This window comes from Centroberyx gerrardi, chromosome 3, assembly GCF_048128805.1.
Source record: "Centroberyx gerrardi isolate f3 chromosome 3, fCenGer3.hap1.cur.20231027, whole genome shotgun sequence".
Taxonomy (NCBI): domain Eukaryota; kingdom Metazoa; phylum Chordata; class Actinopteri; order Beryciformes; family Berycidae; genus Centroberyx; species Centroberyx gerrardi.
Genome location: NC_135999.1, coordinates 4,354,736 through 4,369,943, shown reverse-complemented (window position 1 = coordinate 4,369,943; position 15,208 = coordinate 4,354,736). Strand labels below are relative to the sequence as shown.

The following is a 15,208-nucleotide window of genomic DNA, read 5'->3' as shown; positions in this document are numbered from 1 at the left end:
GTTACACGCCAGTTACAGTAGCACCCATGTCATATCAAAGATGGTGTTATGTGTGTGGTGTGATGCGTGAATGAGGTGAAGCAGAGGATGAACAGTGGTAATTGTGGCTCTTCTCTACTCCGGAGGCCGGTGCACTATTTCAGCTTTATGAGCCTAACGGCTGAAGGGAGGGTGGGGCGTATGATTGAGACATGAGGAGAGACTGCACAGGCGCCCGGCCAGCACAGTTTTACCGCTTTGTAGAGGCTTTGCAGTTGCGTCACAGATCTCCCAGCAACCTGGCGCCATCATGGAGGTCCACTGGAGAACTGGCTGTGTGCAAATAATGTCTAAATATTTAACAACCAGGCTAGAAAAAGAGAGATATTGGAAAAAGATTGTTGTAGTGTGGCTGTAGGTCAATTCAGTAATGGTCTAAGTAACAGTGACTAGTGTAATAAGGTAGACTTGTTTCCAAATTTAGGTTACCGTGATACAGTCTTTTGCCCTAGTCTCTACTCCAATGCTTTACTAGTTTACTAGGTTGAAAAGTGTCAGCCCAGTTAATGTAAACAAACAGTTGTTTTTTGGCTTTATTAGCTAGCTAACTAGCCAGCAGACTATTTACCAAAGCAACTTATGTTAATGTTAACGTTTGACTACTAGCCACTACTAACGCTAGCTTCTACTATATATGTTAGCTAGTGTGCAAGTCAGATGTGTTAATAACAGGACAGTGGTGGTTAGCTGTCCAGATATACTGTAGTTAGCCAGCTAACAAACTGACATTTCGAAACACAAATGATGGATCAATGTTTGATATCAGTTCCCAGTCAAGAACAACAAAAAAACAAAGAACTTAACCAAGTTAAGTCTATTGAATTCTGTTGAGACGGCCAAGTTGTTTGTTTAGAAACACAATCAAACATTCACAGCCACTGTTGCCCAAGCGCTTACATATTTTCCTCAGTATGCCACAATATTGAAACTCTGTCTCATTGTAATCATTAAAGAGAAAGAAAACTGCAGCTGAGTGGTTTGCCTTACAGTAACTTGAGTCATTATGGATTCAGAGAGAATGAAGTAGGCCCACTGATTGCACTTATTTATACCTTAATGAAAAACATGATGTAGAGTCCAAAGCTACAAGGTTTGTTGATTTGCACAGTAATCACAGTTATTTAGTAATTAATAGACGCCTGGCTGACTTGTCAATAATAAGCCTTTTTATTTAAAACAATCTTGGGCCTCAGGTTCTTTTCAATGCTTTCAACTCTCTTATAAAACCTTGTGATACAGCCCGTATTGTGCCAACGCCTACATTATGTGATAACTTTCTTAAATTCTTTTTCGACAAGATTTCTGCTCTTAGGTCTTCACCCACTTCCTTTGCCCTAGACCCTTCTGCTCCTCCTATGTGCCCTGTTGTCTTCGATCAGTTTGAGCCTGTATCATTCTCCTTATTATCAGAGGTAGTTCATCATCTGCGGCCTACAAATTGCCCCCTAGATAGTATTCCCTCTCGTCTACTAAAAGACGTTTTTAATACTGTTGGGTCAAGTATTCTTGTTTTGATAAATACCTCTCTTATTTCAGGGTGTGTTCCAGCTGCTTTTAAACCTGCTGTAGTGCAGCCTCTTACCAAAAAGAAAAATCTGGACCCTTCTGTTCTCTCTAACTTCAGGCCAATTTCTAAGCTACCTTTTCTGTCTAAAGTTTTGGAGAGAGTAGTTTTTGTTCAATTGCAAACATTTTTAGATAACCATGGCATTTATGAAAAGTTTCAGTCTGGTTTTAAACCACGCCATAGTACTGAAACAGCTCTTTTAAGAGTTTTTAATGATCTTCTCTTAACTGTTGATTCAGGGAACTCTGCTATTCTGGTGCTTTTAGATCTGACTGCTGCCTTTGACACTGTGGATCATAAAATCCTTTTATCACGTCTGGAACAGTGCGTAGGCATCAAAGGTACTGCCATAGAGATATAACACTAGAGAGGACATTACGTCATAGACTGTGGGATAACCGTCCGCCATCTTACCTGGGTCCAGTTTACCAGCAACTACAACAGCTGTCTATGGGAAGCGACCACTGTTGTCCTGATTTGGACCAAACTGCTGCACTAAAAGGACCAAAGAGACCAGAGAAGCTGGCAACAACTTCCACATGTCAGTAGAGTAGAAGATAGAGGCTGTTTTATATGATAAATTTAACTGACACAACTTAAAACACAACATGTCTGGCTAGTAGTAGCCAACAGACTGGAGTCCTATTTGAAACTGTTTGTAACGGTGTGTCTTAGCTAGTTAGTTAGCTGTTAGATGTAATCTTTACATTTCAGCTGTATGTTAGTTGGCTGCCATACAAACACGTTGTTTCTGAGAACAATCAGCACACATCATTCAGCATTATGTCCAACCAGTGTTTATATTCTACTGTGGCAGGTCGCCGCCGTAAAGTCGCGACCCGCCATGCTAAACATACGTTCTATAGTGTTTTCTATAGTATTTGTATAGTACTCAGTAGCGGCATCGCTGCTGAAAATGCGGCGATTTTTTTTAAAATTAATTGCAGGCTATTTCTGCCAAGAAGCACCTTAATGATGGAAGTGACACATAGTGGCGCGTGGTGGCAGACAGAGAGGACATTCATTTGCATATCTGTATAGGCTACTGTGGATTTTAAGTTGATTCAAGTGTAGAGATGTTTGTTTTTACTGTAGTAGCTTACTTGTTTACATGATGACATCTATATAAATTATTTCTTTATGGATTGTAATCTTAATTGCAGGCTAAGATGTCATGCCAATAAAGTAAAAAAAAAAGTGAGGGCCTATGTCCATTATTACCTGCTTAAATTGGCTTAGAGCTGTCACACTAACCACTTAATGGCATTACATTTGCCTTTTATTGTATATTTTACCTGGGTGTATTGTTAGGTGTGTTTCAGTGATGGTGATATTTAATTGCTGCCAACATCTGTCGTCTATTGCTACAACAACAGATCATTTGGGGGTTTTACATTAAAAATAAGCAGATTTTCATATATACTCTTAATATGACAGTACTGTACTTTTATATTTGTTTATTTTGGTATTTTAAGCCTGTTCAGCACTTTGGTCAACTATGGTTGTTTTAAATGTGCTATACAAATAAATTTTGACTTGACTTGACTTGACACTTGCTGACCGTTGATTTTGTCATTATCGTCATTGTATTATGATATTATTGCTGTGGAGATTAGAAAACTGTCTTTCATTACCTCTTCCTAAACATGAAACTGGTTTTAGTCTGTCAGAGTTACTTTTAGATGGGACTCTTGATTATTGAATAATATTTGATTTGATTGATATTTGATAGAGTATATGGTTTGCTGGTGGTCATGGGTTTAGGGTTAGACCAATATGTACCCTCTAATATGGACTGATTTAGGCCTGGGACTCCAGGTGAATGCAATTAAGTAGCTGATAGGATAGAAAACCACAGTACTCTGAGTGCCAAGAACTGGAGTTGTGAACCACTGTTTCAGAGGCTTTTCCACACTGACAAGAACAAAATATTCTGGGAGAAACACTGAATCCTGATCTGTTTTAGTCATGAAAATGGTCACATTTAAAGATAGCGAATATTGGCACAAAATATCACCTACCGGCAACCCTAAAAAAATATCCCTAACCCCTAAAAACCCCTAAAAATATCAGTATCAGTTTCCGCTCTGATAAACCCATATCGGTCAAATCCTAGTTGGTATACTGTGTTTCTGCAAACCTATATTTCAATTTCCCATTTTCTCCCACTATACATGCAATGGCAGAGCAGAGTAGACACAGCCAGGGTCAAACCTAAGGCAGTCTCCATGTAAACACTTTCTCCTTTTCGCCCCCGTAAGAGCACTTCACCGTCTGACAGACAAACCTCTACTTGGCAATTGAAGGACCACTTGGAATATTCCTTCTCCTAAACGATTCAATATTGCAATCTAGCAGTTTGGCCAGAAAACTGAATATATTACCACAAATTAATCAGAATGCTAGAATGACAAGGTTGGCATGTGCAACTGCGTAAAGCAAAGCGGTGAATAACAAACTTTTGTCTCCGTGTGCCGTCATGCATCAGACATTCAGAGTAGTCGCTGCTTAACGATTTTTCTCATTCGCTCTTTCATGGCCACGGAGCTGTTGTTTGGCGACAGTGGTAAAAAGTGCTCGCTTGCAGATGTTCAGGTGAAGAAAACGAATAAAAGCTTCCCAGTCGGGGAAGAGAGGCTTTTGTGAAGGCCAACAGCGGGGTGCGGCGCCTCTTGACGGTTCGCTCTAAAAGCCTTCGCCCCCACAGTGCCATTGTTCCAGCGAGGCACCTCGACGAGAACTCGCATCTACATACCTGATCGTTTTTATTTCGCCCTGAAGCGGGTGAATTAAACCGTCTCCATCTCTGGCTGCAGAGAGACAAAACGTAAGGAAATTGTTCCTGTGAACCCGTGGCCGGGGCATGATTCGGTAGACATCAGTTTGCTGGAGAGGGGAGAGCCTGAGACATGTTATCTTTGAAGTGATTTTTGCTGTGCGCTGTGCTGGAAGGTATGTTGAGGATTGGATAAGTATTGATTTGAAAGCCCTCATTACGTTCTCACCCGCTACATAATTCCTCCTGTCCTGAGAGTAAGAAAATGATAAGGTCACAGGCAGACAAATGCCTCCACTTATCCTAACCCAACCTATTAAAGTCACCATGACATCGCCGCTCTCCTGCCTTGCTAGAGCCTAAGCTGCCGTCAGAGGTAACACCTCAAGTCGCCAAAAATTCAATTTCTTCAAGACTTGAGAAAAGCAGTTCTCACCAATTCTCCAACTGGCAGCTGCGCATTTTGGAGCTCTACAATGGAGTCATTAAACCCTCTTAGCAAATGAAGGACTGCAAATCTTTCAGTTAGAGTAAAAGAAACATGAAAAACCTCCAATTCATCTCATGCAGCAGCAGAATAGAGCATTGCCTGGCTGAAGGTTTCTGCCTAAGCAGCAAAGACGCACTTATCGCCATACAACTCTGTGAGCTCAAGTTATTTCCTACCCGTTTTTATTGAAGCGGACTGTCGCTCCCTAAGGTCATTGTTCTAATCCAATTGCAGCTCTTAATGCTTGACCGAACAAGCCACGGCTGAACATCTCACTGCCATCTTCGGCGTGACAGTCCGCCGTAAGTTCTTTAAAAACATTATAGCTCGGTAGCTTTCCTAATGGTTTGCGAAGACAGATGTGCTTGATCAAGAGGGTACTCAACACTCACCACCTCTGAAATATAGAGTACATTATCCTCTGACAGTGGTGCGGCTACAATGAGGGCGGCTTTGCCCTCGCACGCCCTAATGGAGATGTTGCTCCAAGTTGCCGTCAGAGGTGATGTATGTGGTGAACCTCTAAGTGTTGCCCCGGCCCCAGAACAAGACCGCCGGAGCGGCCAATCACAGGCGGCCGAGCTCTAATGAGAACACCGGAGAGTGTATCCATGGAGACCGAGCTTGAACCTTCTTCAGTCTTCAGCCCCTTTCCGACCCCCCTCTGTCTCTCTCTCTCTCTCTCTCTCTCTCTCTCTCTCTCTCTCTCTCTCTCTCTCTCTCTCTCTCTCTCTCTCTCTCTCTCTCTCTCTCTCTCTCTCTCTCACATGCGTACACACACAAACTCTCAGCCTTTCTCTCTCTCTCTCTCTGTCTCTCTCACACTCTTCACAAGCACGGCCCGTTCCATAAATCACCGGAGGACACACTTTTTCAACAGTTTTCTAGGTAACAGAAAATAGTTCCCCCCGACAATTCAAGGCAGACAACAATGTTTGGTGTTTTTGGTTCTGGGACCGACCGATTTAACTTGAGTTACAGGTTTGTGTAAAGAGGCAGGGAGGGAGAAAATGAAATAGACGCGCCCCACAAAGCACCCAGGAACAGCAAAATGGAGCAAGACTGAAGTTCAGTGTTGACCTTAGGCAGAGAGTTGTGACTCACCATGGCTATTTGACAATATATTCACCATACAAGTCTTACGTCCCTTGGTGAATTACACAAAATGCTTATGAGAAAGAATGCAAAATGGCTGCTACAAAACGGCCGCCAGTTGGAGCTTGGACAACAAATTAACGGACAGTGCTCTGCTGGCCTGACGACGATACTGTATAGCTCATTGCACATTGGAAATACAATTCATCAAAGTTCTCTGCCATGGGCTAACTTACTTAAAGTAATAATCTGCAACTTTTTCATATAAATTAACGGATAGTGCTCTGCTGGCCTGACGACGATACTGTATAGCTCATTGCACATTGAAAATACAATTCATCAAAGTTCCCTGCCATGGGCTAACTTACTTAAAGTAATAATCTGCAACTTTTTCATATAAATAAATGTCTGTGCTACTCTCTTTCGCTGATTGATACCATACAAAAGTGATTCAACCTATAGCCAGTTCATGAAAGCTTTTACATTTCCTGTTCTAAACACCTGGTGTCTGGTAGGTCCATAGTAGAATGAGACTTGTGTTTGAGGATGTTTGGTACGGGTCGTACTCACTGGAACATGCTATAGAACGTGCGTAGGCCTTTGGTGTTGGCCTGGAATAATGTGTTAGCGTGAACCTGGGTGTCTCAGACTACTATCGACTATTAGTATGAATTACGGAGCTATTGTTAATGAATCATTGGGAAGTGATGGCCCATCTGGTTTGCGGGTGGGCAGCGGTGTGAGTTATGGGTCAGGGTTTGATGTTGGTTATTGACTGGACTGGCCAATAGCTCCTGGCAGGGACGGAGCCGTGGGGGTGGGGTTGTAGTGGGGTGTGGTGTGTGTGTATGGGGCGGGTGGGGTATTGATTTCATCATCATTAAAGTACATGTGAAGACCAACAACAGCACACATCGACCCCGATGCTGTTTTTTTGAAGATAGTGGAGGTTGGTATGTATGTGCACTGTGAAATTAGCTTGCAAAAGTATGACTATCTGAAACTGCTTTTTAAAAACCTACCTTGCCTGTAATACAGATGTAGGCAAAAATAAATGGGTATGTTTTTTTAAATTGTATCCTCAAGGGTAGAGAAGCAGGCTTGAAACTCTATTAGAGTCTTAAACAGTGTCAAAAGCAGCGACACGTCACTTGCATCCTAAGAGAAATCGAATATTCACAGTGTATTCAACTAGCATACTATCCAGGTCTGCTGTTCATGTTATGACTGCCATTGTGAGAAAGTCAATAAAGTAAATATCACCAATGCTAGTGGTAACTGCTGGGGATATCTGAACAGTATAACTGCTATTGATCCAAGCACTGTGCGTGACAATGTTTAGAGACCCACGTTGGTGGCTTCAAATTCACTTTGTGCTGTTGGCAAATCCCCTTAAAAGTGTGATAAATTCACTAAAAACATCTTTGCCTTGATGTTCACAAAAAATACTGGTTTTATACACCCACATTTACGCCTTTATTCTTTCTGTTAACAACACAGCTTTCATTGACGGCCAATCACACACTGGAGGTGACAATGTGTGTAAATTGTAAACAGCGCTGAACGTGTTGGACAGACGCTAGCATAATTATGAGATGCTAGCATATGAAAGCTAACATTATCTGTGAGTAAAAAGCGGTGGCTTCTTGCAGATAGTTGCTTATTTGATCTGGCAAAAAAATTCAGAATGCAGTCCACTCTGTAGGGACACTGAATATAAACAGAGCAGCTCAATACTTGCCAGTAAAATAGCCAAGCTCACTCTTGGGCTTTGTGAAAGTTGACACCCTGGTATTATGCAACACTGACTATCTGCCATGTTTGATTAATGATTTTGGCAGCACGAAAAATAATTAGCTTCTTAACAGTAACTATCTAGCTAACAGATCGGTTACACTCGCACGGTGAGAAGGAGGCTGGTGTGTTTGCTGGGATTAGGAAAGGAAACGCAACCAATGATATTTACCATAGTTCTTGACGTAAAGTACGCCAAGAATTTCACCCAGTTCACCCAAGTCGAGGTTTTGGTCATAGAGTGTTTATTTAAAACTAACACAAACCCTGATTTTCAATAATCATTCATACTAATTTATAGCCCAAATGCCTTACAACCATGCAGAAAGCTGGAAAATTGCATTTGTCAATGGAATAGGTCTTTAACCTGGTTGTCTGCCACCAGCACAACAGGCGGTCGATCTACTGGATGTATAATATACTGAGGAAATATACTGTCATTGTGTACATGTTGTAATATATTCAAAATTTACTCGACAAATCGACAAATATGCACTGGACTAAATGTATTACTTATGAGAAATACATTTTCATATGTTCTACTATATTGTTACTAGCAGGGCTTGACATTGCCACTTGCCCTTTGGTCTGACATAGTTTTTTCAGAGCTCCGGGCCAGTAAATATTGACTTTTATTGATTTACTAAAAAACAATGTTTTGGTTGTGAAATAATATGACTGTGGTGAAACACTTTCCTCTTTGTGATCAAACATGCAGAATGCCGACAACGTGGTTTGCACTACGTCAAATTGTTACTTTGTTCTTGGTGGTCCCCTATAGAAAAGCGGCATCAGTCAGAACGGCATACAGTGTGTGTTTGTGTGTGAGGACAGAAATGTTAGTTAACTAGCTATATTTAGGGCTACACATGTTTCTTAAGCCTCTGTCTGCTGGCCAGCTGCCAGGGGAAATAAATTCTGTATCACAAGACATGGGAGGAAGAGCTGAAGGAGAGGGACAGAAAATATGAACAGAAGAGACAGACTGATGGTTGCCATAGTTAGGGCGAGATGCAGCGAAAGGCTAGATGTTTTATAAAATATGTCGAGAATTTCCTGCATATGTTGCATAGTGAGTAGAATCAATGTATGGGCAAAGTGAAAGTTCATTAATAAACTCTGTCAACTCATATTTGGCCCACACATTTTTTACCTCAGCTGTAACAACTTATCAATTATGCATAATGATATATAAGCCTGTTTTATATGGCATTTATCAGTGAAATGTAATGAAGCTATAATTGAGAAACATGCACTCCGCTATTATTTCACATATCTGATAGACTAATGGAGTGTTGCATTCCTGAGTAGCAGTCTTTATTCATGGTTTCATGTTCTGTTTAAAGGACAGAAGGTGGATAGATATACAGGCTTTCACCCACACCAAACAGCAGATTCATAATAATCAGAACAGCAGTGCTGTCATTACTCAGTTGTTTTCAACATGTCTGAATCACAATTTAGACTTCTGTGAATGAGAACACATTTTAGCATCAAAATGTACTGATACGTTAATAGTAGTAGTTTCAGTTTCAGCGGTCGGGACAGTAACTGTGAAAAACCACTGGCTCCAGATGGTAGTGGATTGTGTCTCCATCTTTGTTGCTCAGCGCTCACTGCTGTGGTGTTTCAGCACTGCTCTTCCCAGAGATCACCTGTCAATCAAACGGTGTGGGGGCGGGACTGTGACGTCTTTTTCCTTGGATTTTCTGTTGATGCGGTTTGAGTTTCTCTTTTCTTCGTCTGTTCAGCCATGGTGGCTATCACTGCTCATGCTAACTACCCAGTTCTTCTTCTATTTATTCCAAACAAACCGGAAACTATAATGCATCACTTTCCTTTTCCTGGGAAAGACCTACCAGACACCCGGTGTTGAGAAGAGCAGATTTCATGAACTGGCTATAGGTTGAATCACTATTGTGTTATATCAGTCGGTGATAGTAGCAAAACAGACATTTATTTCTATGAAAATGTCACTTCCTAAATGCCATTGGTGATCTGTAAGTGGATGCATGTGAAGAGAGAGAGAGACACTGCACACCACTTTCCTCCACTAGGTAGTAAAACGCAGCGAGGCCCCCGAGAGCGCATCACATCACCGACGCAACACAACACAAACCACTAATCCAGTCCACTCAGGGTCGCTCCCGGTGCCAAGTGAAGACATTTCAAAACTCAAACACTTCCATCTCACACTGCGACTTGAAAATATCAAGTCCTGGGGAGGAGGAGGAGGAAAGAGAGGGGCGCACTTGCGTACCAAAAGAGAGAGAGAGAAGCAACACTTATCAGGACACTATCTATTGCCAGCAAATGTCAGCCTAGACATACGAAGACAGAACAATGAGAGTGTTTATCCATTATTAATGCTGGCCGGCTCACACGATTAGCACCCCCCCCCGCCTCTCTCCTCTCGGTGTCAGCCGGTGTTACGGGCGCCTTCCTCTGCTCTCAGTGCGCTGCTGGCTTGTGCTGCAGACTATATAGCGCACTCAGTGACCTGGCACTGAGACCCGGACAGTGTGTGTGTGCATATGCAAGTGCCTAGGCGTGGATGTATGGTCGCGTTCGAGCGCGGATGCATGTGACTGGGTGTGTGTTTGTGTTTGAGCGTGCGTACGGGTGCGCTTGGGTTTGCACGTGCATGTGTTGGTGTGTGTATGTGTGTGTGTGTGTGTGTGTGTGTGTGTGTGTGTGTTGCATCTGCTTTAGATCCCGTCAAGTCAGTGAGGAGGAGGTGGCACTGTTCTGTGCTATAAGAGCAGTCAGCCTGCAGGCAGGACTGGCCATCTGGACACATGATAAGGAGCCTGGCCCAGACATCAGTCCCTGTTTTTTTTTCTCTCTTTTCTTCTTCTCTCACTGTTATCAGCTCTCTCTCTCTCTCTCTCTCTCTCTCTCTACTGTGTCTACATATCAATCAAAAGCATCAAAATATACAGTATTTTAACCATCTCTCTCTCTCTCTCTCTCTCTCTCTCTCTCTCTCTCTCTACTGTGTCTACATATCAATCAAAAGCATCAAAATACACAGTATTTTAACCATATCTCTCTCTTTCTCTCTCTCTGTACTGTGTCTACATATCAGTCAAAAACATCAAAATATACAGTATTTTAACCATCTCTCTCTCTCTCTCTCTCTCTCTCTCTCTCTCTCTCTCTCTCTCTCTCTCTCTCTCTCTCTCTCTCTCTCTCTCTCTCCCCTCTCCCCTCTCTCTCTCCCCTCGCAGTTTGCTGTTTTGTGGTCCACAAGAGGTGCCATGAGTTCGTCACGTTCTCCTGCCCCGGGGCAGATAAGGGGCCCGACACAGACGTAAGTAACCGAACCCCAGCTGTCGCCTCTCATACGCTTGCCGCTGAGGCGCTCCCCTCCCTGTCATTACATGGAAGTGCCCAGCATCAACCGTATGCAACATTATCACCAGGGCGCCTGCCTCTTTTCCGAGCAAATTGTTGCTCTTCCAAGTGACACAGCTGTAGAGCTGCCGTGCCATCCTTGTCTTGTTGTGAAGTAGCAGGATTGGCAGAAGAAAAATGAGGTTTGCTCTTCTTCTGATGGGGATAATTTTTTTTTCCAAGCACCTAAATCTCAGACTTCAGAGGCGTTGAGAAACAAGACAAGTAGAAGGTTGAAATCATAAAGTAGGAAATCTGGTCATACATACCTCAGACTTCTTCTTTACCTGATGTTGATGGCAAGGTGCATACATTTTCATCACAGCAAGTTGACTCATGTGACCTAATGCTGAATGAAATACAAACATGACGAAATCTAGTTTGGCCATGTATTTTTTATATTTATAATAACAGGTTAGCATCTCCATTTCAATGAATCTCGAGAGGAGAGCTCTGATCTTTCACTCTTGTAGGAGCTATCAAAAAAAAAGCTATTCAAATGCAAAATTCAGTCAGTTCATGGTTGAATCACAGCAGCAGCAGGTGGCTAATTGAATTAATTCTCCTCAATGCAATGTCAATGTGTTCCAGTTGAGTCACTGGGCGCCACTTCAAGCACCTTGAGATGCTTTTAGAAAAAGCGATTTATATATTCCACTGAGTCACCAACTCCACCCCCCCCCTAACAAGCAGTATATTAAAATTGAAAGTTGAAATTATTTTATCTATAATGGCACATCTTGCAAACAAAGTCAACACAAATACAGTTACATTTTCCTTCCACAATGGCCTGTGATGATACAGGTTGTTGGCTATACTGGAGTCTTATGGTATCACTTTATAAGATCACCCAACAAGACTGAGTTCACACAAAAGCCTGTGATTGGCCGATGTCCATGTTGTTAGCACTGACCTGGCCTGGCCCAGAGACAGATGGGAAATGTATGGCTGGTGGCCAACATCCACATACCTGCATCTGCCTTGGCTGAGAGATGCTCATGGTACTAACATCTGGTTGCCTGCAACTGTCTGAATTCATGAAGATACATAGGACTCATGTTCATTAGTTGCTACATAACACCAAAAACATAAAAATTTCTAGATACACAATTTTCCTGTAGGCTAAAAATCCTCAACACTAGTTCATATTTATGGAGCACATTGGAGTGGAAATGCTAATTAGAAATCAGTTTAGCCTCTTGGAAACGAATGAATGAACTGGCAAGTGGGTTTTGTCAGTGATCCTGCAGTGGTAACGGATATAAGTGTTCCCAATCATCAGTACATCTGTCCTCCATTAGCACTGGAGTATCCTGCTCTTTCTCAGATATGTGTTGGATAACTCAATCAGCATGTTGAAGCAGAAAAATTCATGTCAATCATTCAGCTCGAGCCAGATCAGTCCTCGTGCCTTCTGACAAGAGAACTTCTGAAAGAGAACAAAATGATTTCCCCAATTACAGTTTCTCTCCGGACTTTAGCAGTAGCGCAGTTTTGTATGTGGTAAAAAAAAAAGATTTCTTCGATGGGGACCATCAAGATCAGCTATCACACTCCGAGACGCTCGATAAATACGGGCTACAGTGTGAAGCTATTCATTGAGGTCTCACTTTCTCCTCTTCCTCTGCCGCTACTATCAACTATGTGCGGGCGACGATCGCCTGCCCGCTCGCTAAGTGCGAAACTGCATTTGCATGCCCGCCCGCCGGGCCTCACGGCAGCGCGGCTTGGCCCCTGTAACTGGAGATATGTCAGTGTATCATTCAAGAGCATCAACCCAGACTCTTTTAATAGAGCACGCCGCAGATGACACAGACGCCGTAGCGGCAGAAAATAGTCTGAGCTGGGGGGAGGGGGGGGGGGGGGGGGGGGAGGGGATTCTCGACCGGAGCGGCGTCGGGCCATCAGGTTTAGCGTTAACGTTAAGGGGAGTTGAGTTCGAATGACCTTTGACATCTGTGTGTGGCAGCGACCCTCCCATATGTCAGCATTGCGTTACATAGAATGTGTGAAATGCGCTTTGGATAATTCATCTTCATTCATTCATACAGTATTTTGGATGTAGTCCAGTGAAGGGATATGAATCCTGCTCAAGATATACAAAAATAACCCATTGCTTTATAATTGAAACATTCGAAACATGACCTTTTTGGCTGCCAAGAGTCATACCTCTGTCCTGAATGATGCTATTTTCTGTTTATGCTGTCGTATCCGCACCCCATGATCAGATCCCTCTCAGTACTTTAATATCCCACTCTTACTAATAGACCTCATTCCAGTTCTGCAGGAAGCACACTTGATGCTATATGTTATTGGCACACTCAGACAAAATGATTAAGCATTACATGTCCTTATCTTAATAAGTCAACAGTGGCTAATAAAGGAGGAACTAATGCATCTACAGTGGAGAGATTTTACTTTGAGCACCAAACCAAAGTGCTCACAGCCCTTTCTGCTGGCAGGCGTCCTGCATGGTTTTATGAGTCTGCAGTTCTAAACCGCAATGACCATAATGACCATCTTGAACCAGATCTTTTCCTTTTAAAATATGCAGCACTTTTACATCTCTTGCCAAATAGAAAATATTTCACACCGCTGAAATATTCTTTTTAATATAAATTTTTGTGCTCTGAGCAATTCCGTTGCTAGGGGCAACCACACATATTACGTGGCTTGCTGCCTCCCGGGTGTGCAATCCAGGAAGGCAATAACTCCCATGGCCAGCAAATATCCTGCAGAACTGTAATATCGAGCCTACCTGCATTCTATGACTCATGTCTGTGTTTTATAACTCCCCTACTGGAAGAAAGAAAGTGTGCACTGGCCGGGCGGAGATGCCAGCAAGAGTTGCCAGATTTATTCAGCAGCAATCCCCCCCTTCTGGAGCTAGCCTTGATTTAATTGGGCAAGTTTACTACGGGCACATTTTTCTTTACAGCAACAGCTCTAGGGAGTTGTTCCAAGGGGAGGAAAGGCTACACATACACATACACATACACTCACCCCTGGGAATTACCCAGTACAACCACAGTCTTGTACTGTATTCAGGTTGAGGGTTGATTTTGTTGAGGGAGGGGAGAATACTTCTTATTCATCTCCACCCTAGTTTCCCAGACAGCCTGGGCATTGGAGCTGGTGTCCATCTGGGCACAGGCTTGCAACTCTATCCATCTACTGCTCAGTGCTCCCTATGAGTATGTTTACATGCACACTAATTATTCACTCTTGACCCTATTAAAGCAATACTATGACTATTGCTAGTGCTAGTTAATGTGGTTCTTACATTGGCCCCTTCACACCTTTAGACTGATTATTAAATGAATCCATGTAAGCCGGGTAATCAAATAAATCCATATAAGAATGGTAATCAGAGAAATCACGTTACTTCAAACCATATTGCCATTGTAATGGAAATATTGCCTGAAGCTGACTACTCCCAATAATCGATATGTAGGTAAACATACTCTATGTTAGTATCAATTAGCCTGATTAGGGCAATTAATGTAACAAAATGTTTCCATTTGGCTGCTGGGTGTTACATTGCCAGCAGCGTGAGCGAGTTCACTGCTTTACAGGACAAGCACCATCAATAATGCAGGGGCTTCCCGTTTCACTACAGGGGCTCTGGGGATGAAACTGAGAGGTTTGATGTGCGTACGTTGGTGTGGGTGTGTATGTATGTGTGTGTGTGTGTGTGCTCGCGCGCTGCCGTGCTTGTGTGGGTGTGTGTGGCTATTGCATCATTGATGTCCACTTAACCAGTGCAACACATATGACCGGGGGCAATCTGTAGCTCTTCTTGCACTGATTTCCTCTGCTTCCAGACACGCGCGCACACACACACACACACACACACACACACACACACACACACACACACACACACACATGCACGCACGCACAGTCACCCTCACCCCCTGGGGGCTGTTCAGTGCAGAGAGAGCTGAGTGAGGTAACAGAGTTAAGCAGCAGCATCATGGCCTTTCTGTCTCTTCTGCTTGGAAACAGACAGAACTGACCTGAGGGTGAGGCTTGCCGGGCTCAACCAGAC

At 43.0% G+C, this 15,208-nt stretch overlaps 1 protein-coding gene across 1 annotated transcript in view; it reads left to right on the top strand.

Moving 5' to 3' along the window:
• prkcaa (protein kinase C, alpha, a) overlaps positions 1-15,208 on the top strand; it is a 187,573-nt gene that overhangs the window by 52,506 nt on the left and 119,859 nt on the right. Inside the window, exon 3 of the mRNA XM_071923327.2 lies at positions 10,992-11,074. Coding sequence (XP_071779428.1) covers positions 10,992-11,074 — 83 coding nt within the window. The remainder of the gene's footprint in view (positions 1-10,991; positions 11,075-15,208) is intronic.